This window comes from Neovison vison, chromosome 1 (assembly GCF_020171115.1).
Source record: "Neovison vison isolate M4711 chromosome 1, ASM_NN_V1, whole genome shotgun sequence".
NCBI classification, from domain to species: domain Eukaryota; kingdom Metazoa; phylum Chordata; class Mammalia; order Carnivora; family Mustelidae; genus Neogale; species Neogale vison.
In genome coordinates this window covers 45,898,809-45,923,711 of record NC_058091.1, presented here as the reverse complement: position 1 = coordinate 45,923,711, position 24,903 = coordinate 45,898,809, and the positions used below count along the sequence as shown (strand labels likewise).

Below are 24,903 nucleotides of genomic sequence, written 5' to 3'. Positions count from 1 at the left end.
TATCTTGCTGTCTTGTTCTGCATGACCACAGCAAGCAGATTTTTTCTTAAAAGTTCACTTTAAAAAAATAAAGCATTTAGTAAATACAATGTTTCTGAAAAAAGGTTTTTAATGACTTAAACACTGAAATAACTAAAATGTTATGTGGGGTATCTGAGTATTTAAAATTGATGGACATTTCCTATTTTTTAAATCTATAATGAGAATGCACAGAAAACATCAATGGTTTTAACATTTCATATTCATAAAATAAATTAGCTACTTTTCAGAAATGAAAGATCTTTAACTTATTTCTAAAGCTATTTATTTAATATTGATGTACAAGCTAGACAAAACCTTGAGAGCATGTTTAAAATTCACATAAACAAAATATCTGGTGCCCTTACATATTTAAGAGTTCTAACACTTACCCATTTTAGTGATACAGATTAAGGAAAAAAAATGGCCATACTACATGGCCCATCTCTAAATGATTCCTTATAAGTCAATAAAGAGCATGAAAGAAGTTAGGAAGTATTCTCAAAAAGTGCCTAACAGTGATACACATAGACTTCTGACCATAAATGATAGAAATTTTATAGCTCTCAGAGGTCAGGAGACAGTTTATGGGACTATCCAGATCAATAAAAATGATTGTGATGAGATTTACAGATGTACTCACTCTACCCACAGCCAAATGCCTAGAAAAGATATTGGTAAAATCCCAAGGAAGGCTCCATTCTTTGGCATTAAGTTAGATGGCTTTCTGAAGTTTTAGTCTTTTAAATCTGTATTTCAGGGCAGAAAAAGCCATGACAATATTTACAAACATACAGATTTTTCTGCTTGAGGAATGCAAAAAAATCAGTAATTAGTGATCATCACAAATGGCATGATGGCGCAAAGACTATTTCAAAGCAATATATTAGGCCTTATTACTCTAGAGAGCCATGAGGGAAGCAAGCTGGAGTTGATTGATTTCTTAAAGGCAATTAAGCTCCTTACAAATGTACTGAAAAACAAAAATCTAAATAGCTAAAGATATAGAAATGTTTAAGCACAAAATAGTTATCTATACTGTTCATATTTTCCTTAAAGTTTTTTCTGTCAACATAAGCCTATGAGAAACCACTCAGACCCAATGCCAGTTGTATGGGGGGAAAGGGAAGACGTGAAGAAGTTGGTTTTATAAAGTTAAGCTAAAAATTTAATTTTTGGTCTCAGAAGTTATAGAGGCATAACTGTAACTTTTGCTAGTGGTTGGCTATTTTTAATAAAATATTCCAAAGCTTTTCCCTACTTCTTAAAACAAACAAACAAACAAAAAAACCCCGCTTTCTCCTATAGTAGGAATGGCAGCATAGCAAGGCAGCAGCAACTTCCTTGTGTGGAACTGGCCACAATGCTGTGTCCAGTTCGGTGCTTCTTGTCTCAGATGATGTCGGCCAGCCTCCGAGACTGGGGCGTGGCGGGGAGCACAGTGCTACATGGCAGTGTGTAAGTGTACGTTCCCAGGGGAATGCACAGCTTCACCAGAGCTGCCAAGTCTCTCCTGCTCTCCCCATCACTTGCCTCCTCCAATTTCTTTACCATGTTCTCAAAATGCCCTGGGAAAGATGTTATATGGTAATGAAACACAAAAACGATGAGGACTATAATACCATTTGATGTATGTATTTGACATGAGCGCTTCTCCAGGTGCAGACGTCAGCACCACTCAGACGGGGAGATGTAAATATACTGGCTTCAGACGGTTCCTCAGGTCCAGGCCTATTATACTGCCAAAGTCTACGGTACCTGATTCGAGCTCACTACTATAAATCAACTCTGTCAGAATTTACATCTGCATGTAAAGTACATTTTCAGGCAATCATTTCAAAGCCTGACCTAAACCTGTTTTCCATCAGCATTCTGAGTGTTGTATCAAAAAATCTCTCAAAGTTCCAAAGCCCAAGATGAACAAAGTTTTTGCTCGTACAGAACAAGCTTACGGTTACAAAAATGGGCCTACCCTAAACTCTCTTCAGAGACCTCCAAATTTGAACTTCTCTTGGATATTTTTTTGTCTTACATCTTAAAAAAATTATTTAAGCCAGGACTTCCCTTTTCATATTCTCCAAATATTTTTCATTCAGCTGGTGTGAATCTGGTAAAAAAAAATCAAACCTAGGTATGATATAGAGGTCTGATACCACTTTCACATAGATTCTACGGGGCAGGAATGTGTATAGGACAAGGGTTCTAAGAGCAATTTAAATCCTTACTTTAAAAAAAACAGAAAAATAAAATGGGCCTAAACCATTGGAAACTTTGCTCTAAAACCACTAAAATTAAGTCAAGATAAAGTTATAAATTTAGCAAGGATAACTATCTATGAATAAACAGGTAAAAAGTAGTGAAACATTCTGACAGGCTATCATATAATGTAGACACTTTTAAGCCCCTTAACTCTAAGGTAATCTTCGCAAACCCAGCAGGAAAAGGACCAGTGATGTGACCGACTAACCTCCAAAGAGATCGACGTCAGCAGTGACAGCAGTGACAGTTGTGGTAGTTGAGGCAGAGGCTGAAGCAGTTGCAATTTCAGAAGTTGTAGTAGGAGGGGTAGGTTCTGGTGCAAACGGATCTGAAATTTGTGCTTCAGAGGGAACAGAGGAAAGTGCAGCCAGAGAATCTTTGTTGCACCACCGACAGAGAAGACAGGAGAGAAGAAGAGGAAAAGACACAAGATATACCAGACTCCAAATGACCAAAAAAGGGCAGTTATTTAGAGAAGGAAGTCTCTCAAAACAGAACTTTAAAATAAAGCTTTACTCACCCTCTCCCAAAAGGTCTATCGATGTCCAGTATGTGTCAGCATATGAAGAAATGAGAGAGAAAGCTGAAACATGCAACCACACCAATGTCCAAAGCAGGGTGAGGTACTAACTGAAGACATTTCAGTTGTATGCACCTTTCTGGACCATTTGTAATTTTAAAATAGCATACTACCTATTATTATCATGGAATGTTTGAGTGGGAAGGGACCTTAGGGATCCCCTAGACCAAGCTTCCAGTTTTATAGATGGGAAAACTGGGAGCAAGCAAGGTCAAGAGACTCACCTGAAGTCTACTCTAAACACCTTTGACAAACTCAATTTCTTACCAGATTTACCATTTCATCTGCTTTGATGGATTTTACTAAACGATAAATATAAATTCTTAAGAAACTGTGGTTAATTAAGTATATTAATCATCTATTTGATGTGTCACTTCAGTCCAGAAAACCACAGAATAAATACAGGCTTTATGATAGCTGTAGTTCAATTGTAGAATGTACCAAACATAGTCAAATAACTGAGTCCAAGTTTAGGGGCTAGGGAAAAACAACCCTCACCTACACGATCTTTGTCTTCATGAATTTCACATTATTGGATGTTTTTCTTTTCTTTTTTTTTTTTTTAAGATTTTATTTCATTTATTTGACAGAGAGAGATCACAAGCAGGCAGAGAGGCAGGCAGAGAGAGAGGAGGAAGCAGGCTCCCCGCTGAGCAGAGAGCCCGATGCGGGCCTCGATCCCAGGACCCTGAGATCATGACCTGAGCCGAAGGCAGCGGCTTAACCCACTGAGCCACCCAGGCGCCCTATTGGATGTTTTTCAATGTGATATATAATCTCCCCATTTATAAACATTATGTGACATTATGAGAATAATTTTTAAGATGAATGGGACAGATTGTGTAGCACCAAAACTTTTCAGGCCATCTGAGGTCTGCGTTCCTTTCGGAGGTGCATACTTCCTTAGGGCTCAACAGTGGGATTACAGTTCGCATCCTAAATAAAAAGCCGAGGAAAAGTAATTCTTAACTATACTATGACTTTAGGCTAAACATTTAGAGAGTCCAATAGCATTCCTGTATTCCCAGTCATGTGATAAACCCCAGGGCTCATATTTGAAATCATGAATGTTATTGGAAATTTATTTTAATGATAAAGAAATTTTATCAGAACTCATTAGGGAACTATTTTTTTAAGAGCCTTAAAAACAATGTGAGTTATCAGTAAATTAAAAGTTCTAGAAGACATTTAAAGAACTGGGAAACATAAATTTGACACTAAAAATGATCACATATCTTTAACCATGCAATTTGCAAACCCAATAAATATTAGATAAAGTACTCTACAGGCATATTAAGGTAATCAAAGCCCGTCCTAACCAAATCTTATATATTTCATAACAACATTAAAAAATTATAGCACACAGGGTACTTCACATTAGAAACAGTTTTTAAATTTTAGAATGTATGTGTAATTAACACCAGCCAAAAGGGAACTATATTGATTTGGGGCTGTTAGCTGATCAGGTCCCAAATCCCGAGAAACAGAAGGTACTTCCAATAATTTCTCAAACCAACGGTATCAGGCCCAATACAACTGTTACTCTGTACTCATACATCCTAAAATATTAATTAGAAACCAAAATGGGTCATCAGAAGCCAGACAGACTTGGTTTCTCTATTCTCCCGGCATTGGTAGGACTCTCTCTAGTCTTGTTTTATCAATGGCTAGTTCAAGATGCAATGTGACTTAGCAGAAGACCTAAGAGCCACGTGATTTAACAGTTTCCAGACTTGTTATTGTCTAGGAAAGGGAGTGGGAAGTTTATTTTGTATATTTGGTAAGTGATAAAGGAGAAGACTATTTAGGACTATTAGAAGGAGAGAGAAATAGAAATATTTTTAAAAAGTATAAAGGATTAAAATACTTGTTCCATGTTTTTGACTAGTATTTTATTCAGATGGAGGGTTATAAGACTTGCTGCAATATGATGAAAGATGGAAATGAAAATTTCCCAGGGAAATGCACGACAGTTAAAAATACTGGTGCATAACCGATGTTGAGAGCTTTTGCTACAGGTGTTAGTCTCTAAAAAATCCCAATTTTCTGGAAGAAATATAACTTATGTTATTTCTTGCTTTATGCAAAATTTTCCCTGCTATTAAAGAAAGCCGTACATGAGGATGATGAGAACGGTTATTATTCTCAAAGCTACCACTTTTTTTAAATTTATTTTTTTAAATTAACGTATAATGTATTATTTGCCCCAGGGGTTCAGGTCTGTGAATCGTCAGGCTTACACACTTCACAAAAGCTACCACTTTTTAATAAAATATTAAACTATACAAAACACTCCTCCCCAAAACCCATAGCAGCAGAGTTCAATTCACTGGCAAGTAGTACATAATCAGAGTTATTTTTTTGCATTATGGAAACTACCTGAAAATATTCGCTGTAATTGAGGAAATAAAACCAGAACTAGATAAATAAGGAAATCTGTATTTTGCAGTGATATGAAGCAAAGCTTCCTTGATTATTATAAAGATCGAATGTGTTAATATATTTAAGTGCTCACCCGTACCTGGAGCATATCAAATGCTTGCTAATAACAACAGCAATAGCTAACATTCAAGTCGTTACAATTTTCATTACAGTACTCTGACTTTCAAGCTTCTATAAATCTGTGTGAATGTGTGTGTACACATGCATGTTTCCAAAACAGCCTGCAGATATGCCCTCAGATTTAATTAACAAGCAAATGGTAATACAGGTCACTAAAATTGCTTGTACTGTGGGTAATATTCCCCATGGAAACTATTAGAGTCATATGACTGCATGATAATGGTGAGCCTTCAAATGGATGTTGGTCATTATTTTCTATTAGGTCTCTTAATTCTAATAAAAACCATAACTAGGTGAACTAATTATAAAAAGACCCTAACAGAAGTTCTGTATTTCTCAGAAAAGAGAAATTTCACCTTAAGCATTTTAAAGAAGAAATTATCTGTTTCCCACTCTAAGATACACAGAAGTACAACACACATACTCACTTGTTTGTGCTGAAAGAGGAATTTATTATGAAGAGAAAAACACTCTCATTATGGGGCCAAAGGCAGGGATTTAAAAAATGCTGTCTTCTTTCAGTCAAATATGTTCATTATCAGCCCACAGAATGCAAATCTTATATGCATTACTTAACTTAGGTTTACTAAAATACGAATTTGCTAAAGTGTGGTTGTTTTACACCAACAGGAAAAATACTATCATTTACAAGATGCACCTGAAAATGGGAATATTTATCAGTACCCATAACCCCCAAGACAAATTAATAAACACTTGAAATGCCCTTGGTGGTTGGAAAACAAATCCTCTTACTAGCATTATGGTCAGATAAGAATATTCAAATAAGTCTACAGTCTTAAGGTTTATAGTTTATTGTTTGGTTATACAAAATTAAAATGCACTTCAGTAATAGGGAAATTTGATTTTATCAAAGAAGATTGAGAAAGTGATTTTATTTATTTTTGCTTAGAAATAACAAGCCAAACATATTTGTTACAACTTAGCATCATGTTAAATCACTTATGGATATCTACAGGAAAAATGCAGACCAAAGGTAACGAATGTCTCTTGATTTCATATTATACAAGTTTACTTCAATTTCTTAAGGCTTATAATTTTTACTATTCTGCTTGGAATTAGAGAATTCATGACTGTTTTTATCTCTGACTGAACTTCTACTACTATGAAATACTGCAGTTATAGATATTTTCTTGAGACAGTAGACTAATGATGTCTAATTATCAAAAAGTGACCCTCAGGCCCTAAACCAAGGTTCTGCTAGCCTATCAGGTATTTTGTACAGTATAAAAAAGTGTTCTCTCTGCACCAGCAGATTAGGAAAAGAAAAGCACCTTTTTCTCAAGGAAGAAAAAGGCTCACAGTTTGACTTGCAGAAAGCAGGCTGGATTTTAGTCCCTCTCATCCTTCTTTTAATCAAGACATAAACTGCATGTGCCCATTGAACAGAGCTGACTAAAACCACACTATTCTGCTTTCGTCTATATCCACTGCTATCTTAATACTTCAATCCCCAATAGTTACTTATTTCTAACAAGACTGAAATATATTCTGATAAAATTGGTTATTAGAACTTATTCCTTACAGTACAGTATCTTAGCAAAAAGCACCTGAAGATAGAAATGAATAACAATGTTTCCCTGCAATTTTAGAACATTTCACCTAGCTTTATTGTTTCACTTGGCATTCTTCTGGTGCAAAATTAAAAAAAAAAAAAAAAAGAAAGAAAGAAAAGAAGAATAATTACTCTTCAATTTCATGCTAGAGGATAAGATGAAAAGAGACGGTTTACAGTTTCACTGTTTATTAAAGTTCTAAGTAAACCATTAAATGTTTGATAAGTTCTAAAAATTACAGTATGTATACTGATTTAAATAGTTCACAGAATTAAAGACATACATTTATATAAAACTGAAAAAACTGTATAATCCCACAAATTATAAATTGACACTAAATTTTAAATTATAAAAGTTCTCTGAAAGTCACTTATATGAATTTATGACCAAAAATGTGTGGCTTGGGATGCCTGGGTGGCTCAGTGGGTTGGGCCGCTGCCTTCGGCTCGGGTCGTGATCCCGGGGTCCTGGGATCGAGTCCCGCATTGGGCTCTCTGCTAAGCAGGGAGCCTGCTTCCCCCCCCCTCTCTCTGCCTGCCTCTCTGCCTTCTTGTGATCTCTCTCTCTGTCAAATAAATAAATAAAAATATTTTTTTTAAATTGTGTGGCTTAAAGATATGGATTCGAAGCATTTTAAATGAACTAGAAAGCACAGTTGTTACAGAACACTGTGGTAATGAAAATAAATTCTTAGTAAACTGAAATAATCAAATATTTCTGAAAGATGAAGCTCAGAATTAAAGTGTGAGAGCCAGAAGACTGCACTTATAAAATCTGAGCAGCAATATTTTCCTTTTAACAACTGAAATTTAATAAAGTTAAGTAAAGTTGAAAGGGCAATTTTATTTAAAAAAATTGATAGCTATAAGTTTAGGAGTTGAACATTTCAACATAAGAGGTTTAAATATTTAAAGTGGAAAACACCAATATTTAAAATGCTCATATTTATAATTAGCATTATAGGACTGGTATGTATCCTAGAGATAGATATATTATAAGACTGGTTATCTGTAATTTATTTTGTTGCCAAAACAACTTGCAAATAAAATCAAGAGATTGTAGCATGTATTCTGATGTCAGTCATCCTGACACATTGTTTAGCAAGCTCACCTGAGGATTATTTAATTATCTATGGGAATGTAACTTTATTTGACTTTGCAATTTAAACATTAATTAAGTATTCTGATTCTAAAATGATATATTAAAAGTTACAGAACTTGTCTACTAGTAATTGAAGTAATATTCTGTCTGGGAGAAGATAACTTCAAGATTTCATCTTTTTTCCCTATTGGACATGAACTAATTTTGTATTTAATGTACTTAAAGTTATTCTTACATTCCTTTTCAAACATGGGTAAATACCAAGTTCCTCAAAATGTTCTCTGAACTGGACACCTGGATGGCTCAATCAGTTAAGCGTCTGCCTTTGGCTCAGGTCATGATCCCAGGGTCCTGGGATAGAGCCCCGCATCGGGCTCCCTGCTCAGTGGGGAGTCAGCTTCTCCCTCTCACTCCACCACTCTCCCCTGCTTGTGCCTGCTGGCTCTCTAATAAATAAATAAAATGTTAAAAAAAATGTTCTCTGAACCATCATTTTCATCTTACTGATTTCCTCATCAGTGAGTTAATGGCTTTCACCTGTGCTGTCTTACCCCCCCCACCTTAGTTTTACTGATGTATATATTCAAGGTGTACAATGTGATGATTTGACATACATATACTCTGTGAAATGATTAGTACAATCAACCTAACACATCCATCATCTCGCACGGTTACTAGTTACTACCTTTATTTTTGCGGTGAGAATACTTAAACTTTACTTTCAGCAAATTTTGAGTATACAATAGTATTACCAACTATAGTCATCAGCTGTACATTTGATCACCAGAACTTACTCATCTCACAACTGACCATTCCTACCCTTTGATAAATGTCTCTCCATCCTGTGCCTTACTCTCCATCCTCTGCCAACCACCACTCTACTCTGAGAATTTGGCTTTTTTGGATTCCACATACAAGTGAGATCAGACATATTTGTCTTTCTGTGTCTGGCTTATTCCCTTAGCGTAATGTCTTCCACATTTACACCCATGCTTTTGCAAATGGGAAGATTTCCTTATTTTTTTTTCAATATTTAATTTATTTATTTGACAGAGAGAGAGATCACAAGCAGGCAGAGAGAGAGAGGGGGAAGCAGACTCCCCGCCGAGCAGAAAGCCCGACACAGAACTCGATCCCAGGACCCCAGGATCATGACCCGAGCCGAAGGCAGTGGCTTAACCCACTGAGTCACCTAGGCGCCCAAGATTTCCTTATTTTTAGGGCTGAATAATATTTCATTGAATTGATATATAACACATTTTCCTTCTCTATTAGTCCACTGACAGACATTTAGGTTATTTCCATATCTTGGCTATTGTATATAAAGCTTCAGTAAATATGGGAGGGTACCTATCTCTTTGATATGTGTGTTCCTGTGTGTATATCCATGTAGAAGTAAAATTAGTAAATCATGTGGTAGTCCTATTTTTAATTTTTTGAGGACTATCTATACTGTACATTTCCATAATAGCTGTACCAATTTACACCAACAGTGTAGAGGGTTCCCTTTCCTCCATACCCTCATCAGTACTTGTTATCTCTTATCTTTTTGGTTTAGTCATTCCAGCAGGTATGGGGTGATATGATATGGTTTTGACTTGTATTTCCCTGATTAGTGATACTTAACACCTTTCTATGTATCTACTGGCCATCTGTATGTTTTCTTTAGAAAAATGTCTATTCAGCTCCTCTGCCCATTTTTAAATCAAATTGTTTGCTATTGAGTCCTTACATATTTTAATATTAACTCCATAATAGGTACATGGTTTGCAAATATTTTCTCCCACTCTGTATGCTACATTTTCATTTTATTGATTGTTTCTTTTGCTGTGAAGAAGTTTTTTAGTTTGACATAGTCCTACTGCTTTTTACTTTTGTTGCCTATGCTTTGGTGTCATATGCAAAAAACTCATTGCTAAGACCAGCATCTAAAAAGATTTTCCTGTTTTCTTATGGCTTCAGGTATTATACTGAAGTCTTTAATCCATTTAAAGTTCATTTTTGTGTATGGTATAAGTTTCCAATATTATTCTTGTGCATGTGGATATCCAGTTTTCCCAACACCATTTATTAAAGATACTATCCTTTCCCTGTTGTATATTGTTGGTGTTCTTGTCGAAAGTTAGTTGACTGTGTATATGTGGATTTATTTTTGTGCTCTCTGTTTTGTACTGTTGGTCAAGGTGTCTGTTTTCATTTCAGTATCATACTATTATGATTACTATAGCTTTGTACTATACTTTGAAATAAAGCAATTTGATGTCTTCAGTTTTGTTCTTCTTAAGATTGCTTTGACTGCTTGGGGTCTTTTGTGGTTTGTACAAATGACAGGCTTATTTTTCTATTTAAGGGAAAATGTCATTACAGGTTTTCTAGATATTTCACTGAATGTATAGATTACTTTAAGTAATATGGACATTTTGACAATATTAACTTTTCCAATCCATGAATACAGGAATACAGAAACACCACTTTTGTGTTTTCAATTTCTCTCGTCAATGTTTAATAGTTCAGTGTACAGATCTTTCATGTCCTTGATAAATTAACTCCTACATCCTTTTGATGCTACTGTAAATGAAATTTCTTTCTTCACTTTTTCAGATAATTTGTTGCTTGTGTATAGAAATGCAATTTATTTTTGTATGTTGATTGTGTATCCTGCAACTTTACTGAATTTATTTATTCTAACAGCTTTTTGGTAGAGTCTTCAGGGTTTTATACATACAAGAGTATGTTATCTGCAGAGACAATTTTGCTTCTTCCTTTCCTGTTTGGATGCTTTAATTTCTTTTTCTTGTCTTATTTCTCTTGCTAAGACTTCCAGTACTATGTTGAACAGAAATGGAGAAGGGCATCCTTGTCCCTAATCTTAAGAGAAAAATGTTTCAGCTTTTCACCATTGAGTCTGATGTTAGCTGTGAGCTGATCATATATGGCCTTTATAACATTGAGGTACATTCCCTCTACTTATAATTTGTCAAGAATTTTTATCAGAAAGGGATGTCAAAACCTGTTGGTGCTTTTCCCGCATCTATTGAGATCATATGATTATTGAGATCATATGATTTTTTGTTTTAAAGAAGACTCCATGCCCAGTGTGGAGCCCAACAAGGGGCTTGAACTCACAACCCTGAGATCAAGACCTAAGCTAAGATCAAGAGTTGGAGGCTTAACCAACAGGGGCACCTAGGCACACTGAGATCATACAATTTTATCCTTCATTCTGTAATACCATATATCATGTTTACTGTTTTGTATATATTGAATCATCCTTATATCCCAGGGATAAATCCAACTTGATTATGGTGTATGATCCTTATAATATATTATGTAATTTGGTTTGCTAATATTTTGTAAAGCATTTTTGCATTTTTGCTCATCAAGGTTATTGGCCTGTAATTTCCTTTTCTTGCAGGGTCCCTATCTAGTTTTGGTCTGAGGTTATTACAGTCTCAAAAATGAGTTTGGAAGTGTTTCCTCCTTTTCAATGTTTTGGAAGAATTAGAGAAGGACTGGCATTAATTCTTGTTTAAATGTTGGGTAGAATTCACTTGTGAAGCTATCTGGTCATGTGTTTTTCTTTGTTGGGAGTTTTTGATTCATGTTTCAGTTTCCTTACTCATATGGGTCTGTTCAGATTTTCTATTTCTTCATGGTTCTGTCTCAGTCAGTCCTATGTATCTAGGTATTTAGTCATTTTTCTGGATTATTGATATGATGGCATATAATCATTCATAGTCGCCTTTTGAACTTTTATAATATCAGGTGTAATATTTCCTCTTTCATTTATAATTTTGAGTTTTTGCTCCTTTTTTCTTGTTTAGTCTAGCTAAAGCTTTATCATTTTGTTTATTAAAAAAACAATTCTTAGTTTCACTGATCTTTTCTATTGTCTATCTAGTTTCTACTTCATTTATTTCTGGTCTAATCTTTATTATTTCTTTCCTTCTGTTAATGTTGGGATTAGTTTGTTCTTTCTCTAGTTCGTTCTTTTTCTAGTTCCTTGAGGTACAAAGCTAGCTTGCGTATTTGAGATCTTTCTTCTTCTTAATGTAGGCATTTACCACTATAAACTTCCCTCTTAGAGCTGCTTTGCAGCATCTTATAGGTTTTGATATGTTATTTTTTCATTTCCATCTGTTTCTTTTTTTAATGATTTTATCTCTTTATTGTGGGGGGGGGGGAGAGAGCAAGCGAGAGCACAAGCAGGGGGAGCGGCAGGCAGAGGGAGCTAGAGAAGCAGATTTCCCCACAGAACAGGGAGCCTGATGCAGGGCTCGAGTCCAGGACCCCAAAGGCAGATGCTTAACGAACTGAGCCACTCAGATGATGCCATTTTCATTTGTTTCAAGATACTTTCTGATTTCATTTCAATTTTTTCTTTGACCCATTAGTTGGTCAGGAGTATGTTGTTTAATCTCCACATATTTGTGAATGTTCCAATTTTCCCTTTGTTACTAATTTCTAGTTTCATACCACTGAGATTAGAAATAATACTTCATAGGACTTCAATCTTCTTTAACTTTCTAAGATTTGTTTAGTGCCCTAACTTACAATCTATCCTGGAGAGTGTACCGTATGTGCTTGAGAAAAATGTTTACTCTTCTGTGTTGAGTGGAATGTTCTGTATATGTCAGTTGAACCCTTTTGGAATAAAGTTATCAAGTCCTCTGTTTCCTTATTGATTTTCTGCCTGGATTATCTATCCATTGTTGAAAGTGGCATAAAAAAGTCCTCTACTGTTATTGTGTGGCTATTTCTCCCCTTAGTTCTGTTAGTATTTATTTTATATATTTAGGTGTTCCAATGTTTAGAGTGTGTGTGTGTGCGTATTTATAATTGTTATATCATCTTGATGGGTTGATCTTTTTATCATTATATAATACAGTGATCTTCTCTGTGTCTTGGATAGTTTTTTGACCAAAAATCTATTTTGTCTGATAAAAGTATAGCCAATATTGCTCTCTTTTGATTATCATTTGCATGGAATATCTTTTTTCTATTATTTCACTTTACCTATGTGTGTCCTGAAAGTTAAAATGAGTCTCATAGGCAGCATATCATTGGATCTTGTGTTTCTGTTTAAAATACTCATTGAACCACTTTGTGTCTTTTGATTTGGGGAACTTATTGCATTTACATTTAAAGTAAATACTGATGAGTAAGGACTTATTATTGCCATTTTGTTTACTCTTTTCTGACCATTATGTACTTCCTCTCTTCCTTTCTTTCTCTCTCAGTCTTCTTTTGTGACTTGTTGATCTTCCTTAGTGGTATGCTTTGATTCCTTTCTCTTTATCTTTTGAGTATCTAGTAGAGGTGGGTTTTTTGTGTGTGTTTATCGTAAGTCTTGTATGAAATAGCTTATAGTTTTAACATACATTTTAAGCTAAGAACTTCAACCATATACCAAAAGTCTACACTTCTAGTCTTCTTACCCACCCCTGACATTTTATGTACTGATATCACAACTTTTACATATTGTGTTTATATTAACAATTTATGGTAGCTTTAGTTATTTTGAATTCTTTTAACTTTTATACTAGAGTTAAAAGTGATTTACCTACTACCACCACAGTAAGAGTATTCTGAATTTGACCTTATACTTACCTTTACCAGTGAGCTTTATTCTTCCATATGTTTTCATATTGGTACTTAATAGGCTTTTGTTTTAATTTGAAGAACTCCTTTAACATTTCTTATGAGGCATGGCTAGTGGTGATGAACTTCCTTAGCTTTTATTTGTGGAGGAAAGTCTTCATCTTTCCATTTCTGAAGGACAACTTCGGTGGGTACAGTACTCTTGGTTGAAGTTTGTATTTTTCCTTTCCGTGCTTTGAGTGTATCATCCTACTTAGTCATGGCAGGCAAGGTTTCTGCTGAGAAATGTACTGATAGCCTTATCAGGGTTCTTTTCTATATGACGAATGGCTTTACTCTTGCTGTCCTCAAGATTTTCTTTTTGTCTTTGACTTTTGTCAATTTGGTTATACTGTGCCTTCTTTGAATTATCTTGCTTGGGGACTTTTGAATATCACAAATATGAATGTCCATATCCATGTCTATCCATTTGGGAAGTGTTCAGTCACTTTAAATAAGCTTTCTGTTCCTCTTTTTCTGTCTTCTCCTTCTGGGATTCCCTTGATGCATATATACATTCAATTGATAGCAACCACAGGTCCCATGTGCTTTCTTCATTCTTTTCCCGTTTTGTTCCCCTAATTAGTATCTTCTAATGATCTACCTTTGAGTTAGCTGATACTTTATTCTGTCTGATTAAGTTTGCTGTTGAAGCTCTCTATTGAGTTTTTCAGTTGAGTCATTATATTCTGCAGCTCTAGCTTTCTGTTTAGTTCTTTCTAATGGCCTCTATCTTTCTATTAAACTTCTCATTTTGTTCATGTCCTGTTTTCTTGACTATGTTTTGTTGTCTATATCTGTTCTCTTGCATCCCACTGAGCTTCATTAAGATGACTATGCTGAATTCTTTGTCAGGCAATTTATAGATCTCCATATCTTTGGTGTCAGTTATTAGAGTATTATGAGCTTCCTTTGGTGGTGTCATGTTTGTTTCCATGATTTTTTGTAATCCATGTAGTCTTGTGTTGGTGTCTGTGCATTTGAAGAAGTAAGCAGCTCTTCCAGTCTTTAAAGACTCATTTTGGCAGGTAAAGACCTTCACCTGCTCTGCACTAATGACACTGCCCAGAGTTATTATAACAGAATCACAACTGAGTGGGGTTGTAGCTGCGTCATGTGGCTACTGGCTGGAAATGCTGTGATGCCCACAGTTGGCGGGCCTCTTGCCAGGAGCTTGGATGGGTTTGGGTCTGCCTCATTCCTGGGTGGACCTTCAGGACCTTGGTGAGTAGGGCTAGAACTGAGATAAGAGTCCATTTCAGGGTCTGTCTTTGAGGCCACAGATGGTGGGCTGGTTAGCAAGTGCATGGATAGGTGTGGCTCTCACCAGGTCCCTGGGTAGGCAGGTGTAGTCCTGGACCACAGCTGAATGGAGCTGAGACCAGTCAGAGGGCTGCTTTTAAGTCCATAGTTAGGGCCAAGGTCAGTGGGATTGCCTCTGGAGGCAGGGACAGGGGTGTCTGTTGTTGGATTCCTAGGCAGGCAGGACTGACTGTTCCCAGACCATGACTGAGAAAGGCTGGAGCTGGGTCATAGGCCATTTCAGAATTCACAGCTAAGACCAAGGTCAGCAGACCTGTTACCTAAGGCAAGGGCAAACATGGCTCTTTCTGGGTCCCTTGGTAAATGTTGTTGATGGCAGGACCAAGGCCAAACAGGACTATAAATGCATCCAGAGGGGCATGGTGGTATTTCTAGATCAGTAGCTAGGGCCAAGGTTGGTGAGTCTCCCATCTGGATGTAGGCCTGCCTTCTCAAAACAACCTTCCTTGATCTTAGGTTCCATTGGGGTTTTACAACCTCCTATCTGGTTCCCAAAGCTCCCCAAAAGGCACTTTTTCCATGAATCGCTGCCAAAATTATTTTTGCTATGGGGAGCTATGATGGGGTACCTCCTACCACCTTGCTTATGTTGTTCCCTCTGTGTTGTTTCTATAGCTGTATTAGTAATTTTTAAAGTTAAAAAAATTTTATTTTGATACAATAGACAAAGTATTTAAAACCAACTCAGTGTAGCACTGAAAACAATTAACTTATTTTTATATTATTATTTAATTTTCTTTTTAATCAAATGCTTATAAAATTTTAATTTTTTCAAGATCCGTGAATAAAAATGGGGATCAAGCACTTAGAAAAGTGATTCTTTTCAGTTAGATGAGTATGGATCTTTTCCAGCACAAACAAGACTGTATACCAGATTTCAACTGCTTGAAGTCAAATACAATATGAATTAAAACCAATTTAGGCGTAAAGGAATTCAGGAAGGAGGCTACCCCTGAACAAATCAAATTAGAGGTGCTGCCTTTGAGTAATCTCAGAAGTTCACAGGAACACCTAATCCTCTAATCCTCTAATGCCTGACTCTCTCTAGAGACCAATTGTTAAAAATAATCAGAATTTTAGAATAACAAAGAAAAATACTGCCCTCATTTCAACTCTTAAAATAAAAACTGTATGACTACTACAGAGAGACTGTCTGTCTCTCTCTCAGTATATACTTAAACCAATAGGTGCCATTTTTAGCATTTTCTCTCCAAGTTTCCAGCAACATTTTGGACAACCAGAAGGTAAGTATAACAACAACAGCCTGAATAAAAACAACTGAATAGAAAAACAGCATGGCTGTCTCGTTTCACTCACCTCCCCATGCGGTGGCTCCTCCAGAAGGTGGTGGGGGCGCTGGTGCTGCGGCTGCTGCTGCCCCTCCAGACGAAAAGTCTGGCTGGAGGTCCAGGAGATCACTAGATGGTTTAGAAGTGCTGAAAGGACAATACAATTTCAAAATCAGATTTTAGAATTTTATAATGTAGAGGTGTTTTTAAATGAAGACTGATGCCGAAGCATTAAAGATTTTGGATACTTTAAATCCAATAAGAGAATAATATTTTGGAAAGTATAGCATATGTTCGTCTATCCCAAGGGTTGGCAAACTACTGTGTAAAGGGCCAGAAGCTAAATATTTTAGGTTTGTGGGCTAGATCGTCTATCACTATTTGACTCTGCCAGTATAGCATGAAATATGAACAAATGAATGTGCCTTTGTTCCAATAAAACTTTATTTATAAAAACAGTGGGCTAGTTTCACCCATAGACCATAGTTTGCCAACTTCTGCTCTCTACACAATAACACAGGTAAACCATTCTTTAAGCACAGGGCCACTCAACAAATAAGCCAGAAATTAAAGGGGAAAACCAAAATTCCTCAAATTAAGGTTTTTTTTTTATAAAATATGTTAATTATTTTAAAAAATATGTTAATGTCCACTGAGCAGCAGCTGAAGTGCTAGTTAAGAGGACTGTGATAAAAGGAAGCATATTCCAAATATTAAAGGTATTAGAGTAAGAGACTTAGGGGTAATCTTTCCCTTTTCTCTATTTTCTAAAAATTTTGTGTGGAAAAAAATTCTTGCCTTAAGATTTATAAAGCAAAGAATACTAAAATGAATAATCACTAATAAACCTTTTTTTCTAAGTTAAACTATAACATATCGAGTTTGCCTAAAAGAGCACTCACCTAAAATACTTCTGTATTTTTTATTCTCATTCAGATAGGGCTGTGTTTTTCAAAGCTCCTCCATCTACAGAAGTTCCAAGGAGGAGCCTAGAGCTCTGCTATTCAAAGTGTGGTCTTCAAACTAGTAACATCCTGAGACACTGTTAGAAGTACAGAATTTTGGGTTTACTCCTATCTTCTAAATAAGAATCTTTATTTTAATATGGCCCCAGGTGTTTCATTCAGGTTTGAAACACTGACCTGCAGGTTACCAGACCATGTACCAAGCCACCGGGGTGCCAGATTCCCCACTTTTCTTCACAAATAGCAATTTCAGCTTTTCCTTTCTAAAGGTAAATTAGATCTTAAAAAAATCAATTTTTTTAAAAAATTTCAAACCACCTGAAACAGCTTAGTTTTGATTTCCTTTTCATAAACACAACGGTCTAAGAGCCAGGATAGGAAAACATATAATTAAGACCTGAATCAAAGCTTTTAGAAGAAGCAATTTATCTTAGTATAGAGGCAAAAAGGACTTGATTTTACCAAATTTGTGATTACAAAAAGCAGAATTAAGCAAGTAAGGGTAACACACATAGTTAATATGGGTACACAACATGGATTTATTGCTCAGTTCAAAATTCAGGTCTCCAAATATAGGGCATTCATAATCAGTCACAGATACATCCTCTCAAGACGAAAGAACCAAACAAAAGGCGACCTAAAATTATTATCTGAGGAAACCACTTTGAGTTGGGGTTTCATCTGAGGCAGCCCTCAGATTTTACCCAACTCACAGTGTCTCCACTTTCTCACTACTCTTCTGGCCTTTAGGTGCTATAAAAGCTGATTAGGAAGATCCCCATGTTCCCTTCCTATCACCAGTGTCAAGAGATCCTCATAGGCACCAGCTAAAGGGCCTAGAGCTGCAAAGTTTTTTTTTGTATTTTTTTTTTTAAAGTGCCTTAAGACACTCTTTGAATTTCACACAAGAAGCTAAATTCTGAAATCATTTTCCACATCTTCACAACTTCAGAAGACTCTGAAGTGTGTGTACCATTCTTCTACCTCCTTTCCTAAATGTGGGAACAAGAAGATCATTTCTACAGCTTAGGTCTTTCTGATGCTTTGAGAATACAGGCCTAGGGAACTATAGAAAATGTGAACTTAGATATGGCCCAAACTAGCATATGCTATTAGGACAAGCTTTCATTTTGTGAAAACATCTGGGTTCAGTACATAAAAAATAAAACAAAAGCCTAATCAAAATACTAATAAACAGCTCAGTGCATACTCATTAACTAACCTGACAGGGACAGCTGCAGACGCAGTTGCAAATAAATCAACCGGTGGGGATGTATCAATAGTTTTAGCTGGTGTAGAATTAGGAGACGTAACAGTTGTGGCTGGAGAAGACTGAAAGTGAAGATGCACAACACACTCTAGTCAAACGTGAATCTAAAGGACACAGCAACAGGACCGCCACTTTGCAGACCTCTGACATTTGCAGCCATTTTTTGATAACTCCTTGTGGGAGGAAAAAAACTCAAGAAAATTTGAAATGGAGAACTATAATAAATAACCAACACTGGACAACACAGTTTTCAAATTTTAAAAGTTAAATGCAAGTTATATAAAATTATGTTTAAAATATTTGGCTTAACATTGCAATGACTTCCACTTATGTAATTTACATCAAGGCTAACTGGTATTTCCTAAACATAAAATTAGCAGGAAAGATCTTACCAGCTGCTAAAAATGAAGACAATTATCAATTGGAATAACCACTATAAAACCAAGGCCATTCTTTTTCCTTTGCATCCTAACCAGAATTCACATAACATCTTCTCAAGTGTCTTTAAGTTCTAGAAATCAAACTTTTGAAATAGTTCACAGATGGCAGCAAACAATTTATAAGTAAGACTCACTGACAATTTAAAGGTAACATGACTATATTCTATCACTAATATGACATAGATAAAATTTAAAAAGTGAAATAAAATCTAACATTTATTGTCCTGTACTGGTTTATTTTTTAAAAGAGAACTTAATAGTCAGTTAATATATTAAAAATTAAGATTTTTGTTGAGGTAACTATTCTAATTCCATTTCCCTCTATGTGGTATATTTAATTCTCCATGTATTTACAAGAGAAAGATTAAAGGGTCATCTCAAACCAGTCCACTGATACTTACTATGAATGAAAATGTGATAAACAGCAAGTAAAACATGAAGACTAAGACCAACCAAAGGCTATCAGATACTGCTATAAAGAGACACCTAATTTCAAAGAGACCAAATTAAAGAAAGCTTCAAAAAGTATAGATTAAGGGTGCCTGGGTGGCTCAGTGGGTTAAGCCGCTGCCTTCGGCTCAGGTCATGATCTCAGGGTCCTGGGATCAAGTCCCGCATCGGGCTCTCTGCTCAGCAGGGAACCTGCTTCCCTCTCTCTCTCTCTCTGCTGCCTCTCCATCTACTTGTGATTTCTCTCTGTCAAATAAATAAATAAAATCTTTAAAAAAAAAAAGTATAGATTAAGAAAAAGGACTGAGGAGATTATAGTGAGGGGTTTTTGGACTTAAGTAGTATTTGTCTAGTATCTACTTGTCTGAGAACCAAGAAGTCAAAATTCAATAGATGTATAAATGTTAAGCATTTAGCAACTCATGAGCAGTATGGATACTGCTGCTCAGAAAACGTCAACTCAGGCTTTTCTCTTTAGCAAAAATTCAAAATTTTTGAATGGAATATGAAAGATCATCTAAGGAATAGAAAGGACCAAACAAATTTAATTTGTATGTTCTCCACTGTGTACACTGACAACTCTTCTAAAAGAAATCTGTGGGCTTTTTCAGACCAATACACGGAAATAAGCTTAGAAAGTAATGTTTATGAAGTTACCACTGAGAACTTAAAACCAACAATGAAGCTACCAACATAAATGTAAAATGAAGGTTTTCAAAGGCTCACTAAAAACTGCTCTGTAACAATAAGCCCTGAAGAAATGAGAGAGCTAGGAAACAGAACCAGAAGAATCCTGTTATTACAAAAAGAAAATGTCAATAAAATTCAATTTGGCCAAAATGTAGAAACAGACCATCCCCAATGATGCCATTAATTTTTACCACACTCTATTCTGCAGTCATACATTGGAATTTTTCATGTAGACATAATGACTTTAAACCCGGTTTTACATTAGAATCATCAGGGAGCTTTTTGTTGGCTTGAGCTTCTGGAGGGACTCTTAGGCAGCCAGCCAGATACTGACACAGTACAGGGTATCTGGGAACCACCAGTGCCATCATAATGACATCCTTCATGTCTTTAATAACAGCAAACACAGAATGGACATTTATCATAGAAGAAAGAGCTCATTTATTACATTTTTGTCTGAAAAACACGATGGCAAATGTGAGCTACAGACCTAGGGAAATAAGTACTATTGTCACTGATAACCATAATCCAATCCTGTCCCTCAGTATGATTAAAAAAAGAGGGAGGAGAAAGAGTTATTAAAATTATGACAGTGAAGTGTCTAAAAGGCAAGCTTGCAGAAAGACACTCAACCACAACTGACTTCTTTATCATTCAAACACATATAAAATTATGTGTTCACTGGGATTTAGAATATGTAGGTTCTTTGTAACTAGTTTGTTTTCAGTTGTAATATAAATGTATGAAAATTTCTCCTACTTAAAAAAAAAAAACTTAGTCCAAATAGAGGACTATGTAGACGTTGCTATACTATACTAGATAGAGAAACTAATATAAAGTAGAATACACAAAATTTACCTTTCTGTTCCTCAAATAATTAAAAATAAAATTACCATAAAGACCCAGAAATTCCACTTTTGAGTAGATACCTGAAAAACTGAAAGCAGGAACTCAAACAGATATTTATATACCAATGTTCACACAACAGCATTATTTACAACAGCCAAAAAGTGAAGACAACCCAAGTGGCCTACTGACGGATGGAAGAAGTAAATGTATGTATACATATAATGGAATGTTTTTCTTTTAAAGATTTTATCTATTTATTTGAGACTGAGAGAGAGAGAGAGAGAGATGGGGAGGGGCAAAGTGAGAGGGAGCAGCAGACTCCCTGCTGAGCAAGGAGCCCAGTGTGGGACTTGATCCCAAGACCCTGGAATCATGACTTGCACCAAAGGCAGACGCTTAGCTGACTGAGCCACCCACGCACCCCCATACAATAGAACATTATTCAGACTTAAAAAGGAAGGAAATACTGACATATGCTACAGGAAAAATAAATCCCCCAAGATATTACGTTAAATAAAATAAGCCAGTCAAAAAAGGCCAGACACTGTATGATTCCACTTAATCTGAGGTAACCAGAGTAGTCAAATTCATGGAGTTATAAAGTACAATGGTGGTTGCCTGGGGCTGAGGAGAAGCATGTGGAATTAGTGTTGAAAGGGTGCAGAGTTCCAGTTTTGATGACAAAGTTCCGGAAATGGACAATAGTGATGGTTGTACAACAAAATGAATGTATGTAATGTATGTAATGCCACTGAACTGTACACTCAAAAATTCCTAAAATGGTCAAAATAAAACAAACAGCCAACTTACCTTACTTAACGGAGAGGGAGCACCAGATCTAAAAGGCAAACAAAAAAAATTAAAACCGAATATACATGGATACATTTGTAGAAGCATTTAAGTTTGATATCACCTAGACAAGCATTAACTAGTTTACACACAGATGTTTTAGCAATGGATAAACTATTTTTTAAAAAAATAATTTATCCTTCACTCAATTATGACATCCTTTTTCAATGTTTCCATTCACTTAATTTCTAGGTATTACAAGTTCTTAAAACAGAGGTTTTTTCCTCTACTTCTAGTAACTCAATTTTTCGAGTTGATCATTATTGCCTGCATCCAACAAAAATTAGAATTTCAAAAATGTTGCCCAGATTTGGGGAAAATAAGGCTTTACAGAATTGAAAAAAAAAAAAAAACAACAAAAAAACCCCTCTGGTTCATTACTTTTAAAAGTTAGAAAAGTCATTAAGGTACACTGTGATTTATTTAATCATAATTGTGATACATTAAAAAGAACACCGGAATTTTAAAAATCCTTACGAGCCGTGTGCCTGAAATGTGTCTCAACTTCCACATATATACTCCTGGCTTGTTTTCCTCATGGCTGCAATGAAAGCTATTATGGAAAATATTCCCATTATCCTGTTAGGACTGGTGGGAGCTTGAAAAAGAGCAGTAGCCTCAATGCTTGTTTCTAAGGGAGTGAGGAAAAATTGGAAAGGAGTAAATTTTTTTTTTAAGTGAGATTATTGCTGTACATCGGAGATTATTGACCTGTACATCATTTCTAGCAAAGGGTTTCAGAAACGACTACCTAAACAGCTTACATTTTACCAACCCAGGTTGGTGAAAAATAAATTAATGATAAAATAAAATAAAGAAAAAATATTTTCTTTATTTTAGGAAGACTACTGTCAGAGTCTTAGAGCATGGCAGGGACGGCTTTCTACTCATCTACAGAGAAAACAACACAAGAAGCACTAGCCAAAAAAATTAGCAGAGATTTAGTAACTGACATTTTGTACAATATCATGAATTTTTGTTTTATTGAGTGTAGCAAAACAGATTTAATAATATACTTCACATTAATACTTTTTATGTTCAACCTTATTTGCAAATACCTGCTATTAAAAATTATCATCCTCAAACCTAAGTACAAATATCATAACTGACACAAAATCATTTGCCAAGCTCCTATATGAGCACCATTACTAAATGTTACTTGTAGTTACCCCGTGGACTAAGCAAATAAATGAAAATCTGTCTCTGTCTAATCACCATCCCACTTACCACATTGTATCTTATTTCTCTGTTTAGTTGTCTGTCTTTTCCACTACAGGGTAAATTCTTTGAAGAAAGGGAATCCAGCCCTTTACACAGTACCTGGAATTTTGTAGGCACTGGTATTTCTGTATTATTTGAGTTTTATTTGAATTTTAGAATAAGAATGCATGTACTCTTTGTATAAAAAATGAGCCAAAAGTCTTAAAAATTATTTTGTGTTAGAATGGCCAAAATTAACAAAACAGGAAACAACATGTGTTGGAGGGGATGTGGAGAAAGGGGAACCCTCTTACACTGTTGGTGGGAATGCAAGTTGGTGCAGCCACTTTGGAGAACAGTGTGGAGATTCCTCAAGAAATTAAAAATAGAGCTTCCTATGACCCTGCAATTGCACTCCTGGGTATTTACCCCAAAGACACAGATGTCATGAAAAGAAGGGCCATCTGTACCCCAATGTTTATAGCAGCAATGGCCACGGTCACCAAACTATGGAAAGAACCAAGATGCCCTTCAACGGATGAATGGATAAAGAAGATGTGGTCCATATACACTATGGAGTATTATGCCTCCATCAGAAAGGATGAATACCCAACTTTTGTAGCAACATGGATGGGACTGGAAGAGATTATGCTGAGTGAAATAAGTCAAGCAGAGAGAGTCAATTATCATATGGTTTCACTTATGTGTGGAGCATAACAAATAGCATGGAGGACAAGGGGCGTTAGAGAGGAGTAGGGAATTTGGGTAAATTGGAAGGGGAGGTGAACCATGAGAGACTATGGACTCTGAAAAACAATCTGAGGGGTTTGAAGTGGCGGGGGGGGTGGGAGGTTGGGGTACCAGGTGGTGGGTATTATAGAGGGCACGGCTTACATGGAGCACTGGGTGTGGTGAAAAAATAATGAATACTGTTTTTCTGAAAATAAATAAATTGAAAAAAAATGCTTAAAAAATTATTTTGTGTAAAACTAAATTGTCAGGATGAAAGACCTCTGTTCCTATGGCCCACACCTAGACTTTGCCATGATTTCATCTAAGTGGTCAGAACCAAAGGTATGCACTCCTTATGGTGCCATAGCCTTAAAAAGCATCATTAATCACTGATTGAAATCTGAAGGCTAGAGACTCACAGAAGTATATAGTTTGCTTAAGACTTAGCATTCTTGGGCGCCTGGGTGGCTCAGTGGTTAAGCCGCTGCCTTCGGCTCAGGTCATGATCTCGGAGTCCTGGGATCGAGTCCCACATCGGGCTCTCTGCTCAGCAGGGAGCCTGCTTCCCTCTCTCTCTCTCTGCCTGCCTCTCTGACTACTTGTGATCTCTCTCTGTCAAATAAATAAATAAAATCTTTAAAAAAAAAAAAAAAAAAAAAAAAAGACTTAGCATTCTTTAATGGTGGATTTAGGACTCTAGTCTGAGTCTGTATTGATGCCCAGAGCCTGTGCTCGTTTCACATTCCAGCTTGTCCTGATACAAATTCAGATGGGCGTGCCTTGTGTGTTCCTCTCTTCCTTTTACCTTTCTTCATTGATTTACCACCCTACTACCCTACCATGGGTCATGCACCCTTTATAAGAAACACTACAATATTTTATATATATAGATAATGACACTTAGTAAAAATTAATATTTATTTTAATGATTTCAACAAGAAAAATTTAGTACATACTGAACTGCACTGGGAAGAATAAAGCACAAATATAATTTTAAAAGAGAATGAATGATTCATGTAGTCCTATTCCAAATTCTGTGAAATTCTACAAATAAATCTATGGGTTTTTATGATGAACATAGAAAATACCAAGGTTTATTTCCAGGATGTTAA

At 35.9% G+C, this 24,903-nt stretch overlaps 1 protein-coding gene across 10 annotated transcripts in view; it reads right to left on the bottom strand.

Annotated features, from left to right (window-relative positions):
* The window catches only part of SNAP91 (synaptosome associated protein 91), a 147,974-nt gene that overhangs the window by 43,911 nt on the left and 79,160 nt on the right, over positions 1 to 24,903 (bottom strand). For 9 of the 10 annotated variants that reach the window (XM_044246305.1, XM_044246282.1, XM_044246330.1 and 6 more), the window contains 5 exons: positions 21,821 to 21,848; positions 18,534 to 18,643; positions 16,375 to 16,493; positions 2,798 to 2,812; positions 2,486 to 2,653 (listed from right to left, as the gene is read on the bottom strand). In XM_044246305.1, the coding sequence (XP_044102240.1) occupies positions 2,486 to 2,653; positions 2,798 to 2,812; positions 16,375 to 16,493; positions 18,534 to 18,643; positions 21,821 to 21,848 (440 nt within the window). The remainder of the gene's footprint in view (positions 1 to 2,485; positions 2,654 to 2,797; positions 2,813 to 16,374; positions 16,494 to 18,533; positions 18,644 to 21,820; positions 21,849 to 24,903) is intronic. The other variant, XM_044246355.1, reaches the window with a different exon arrangement.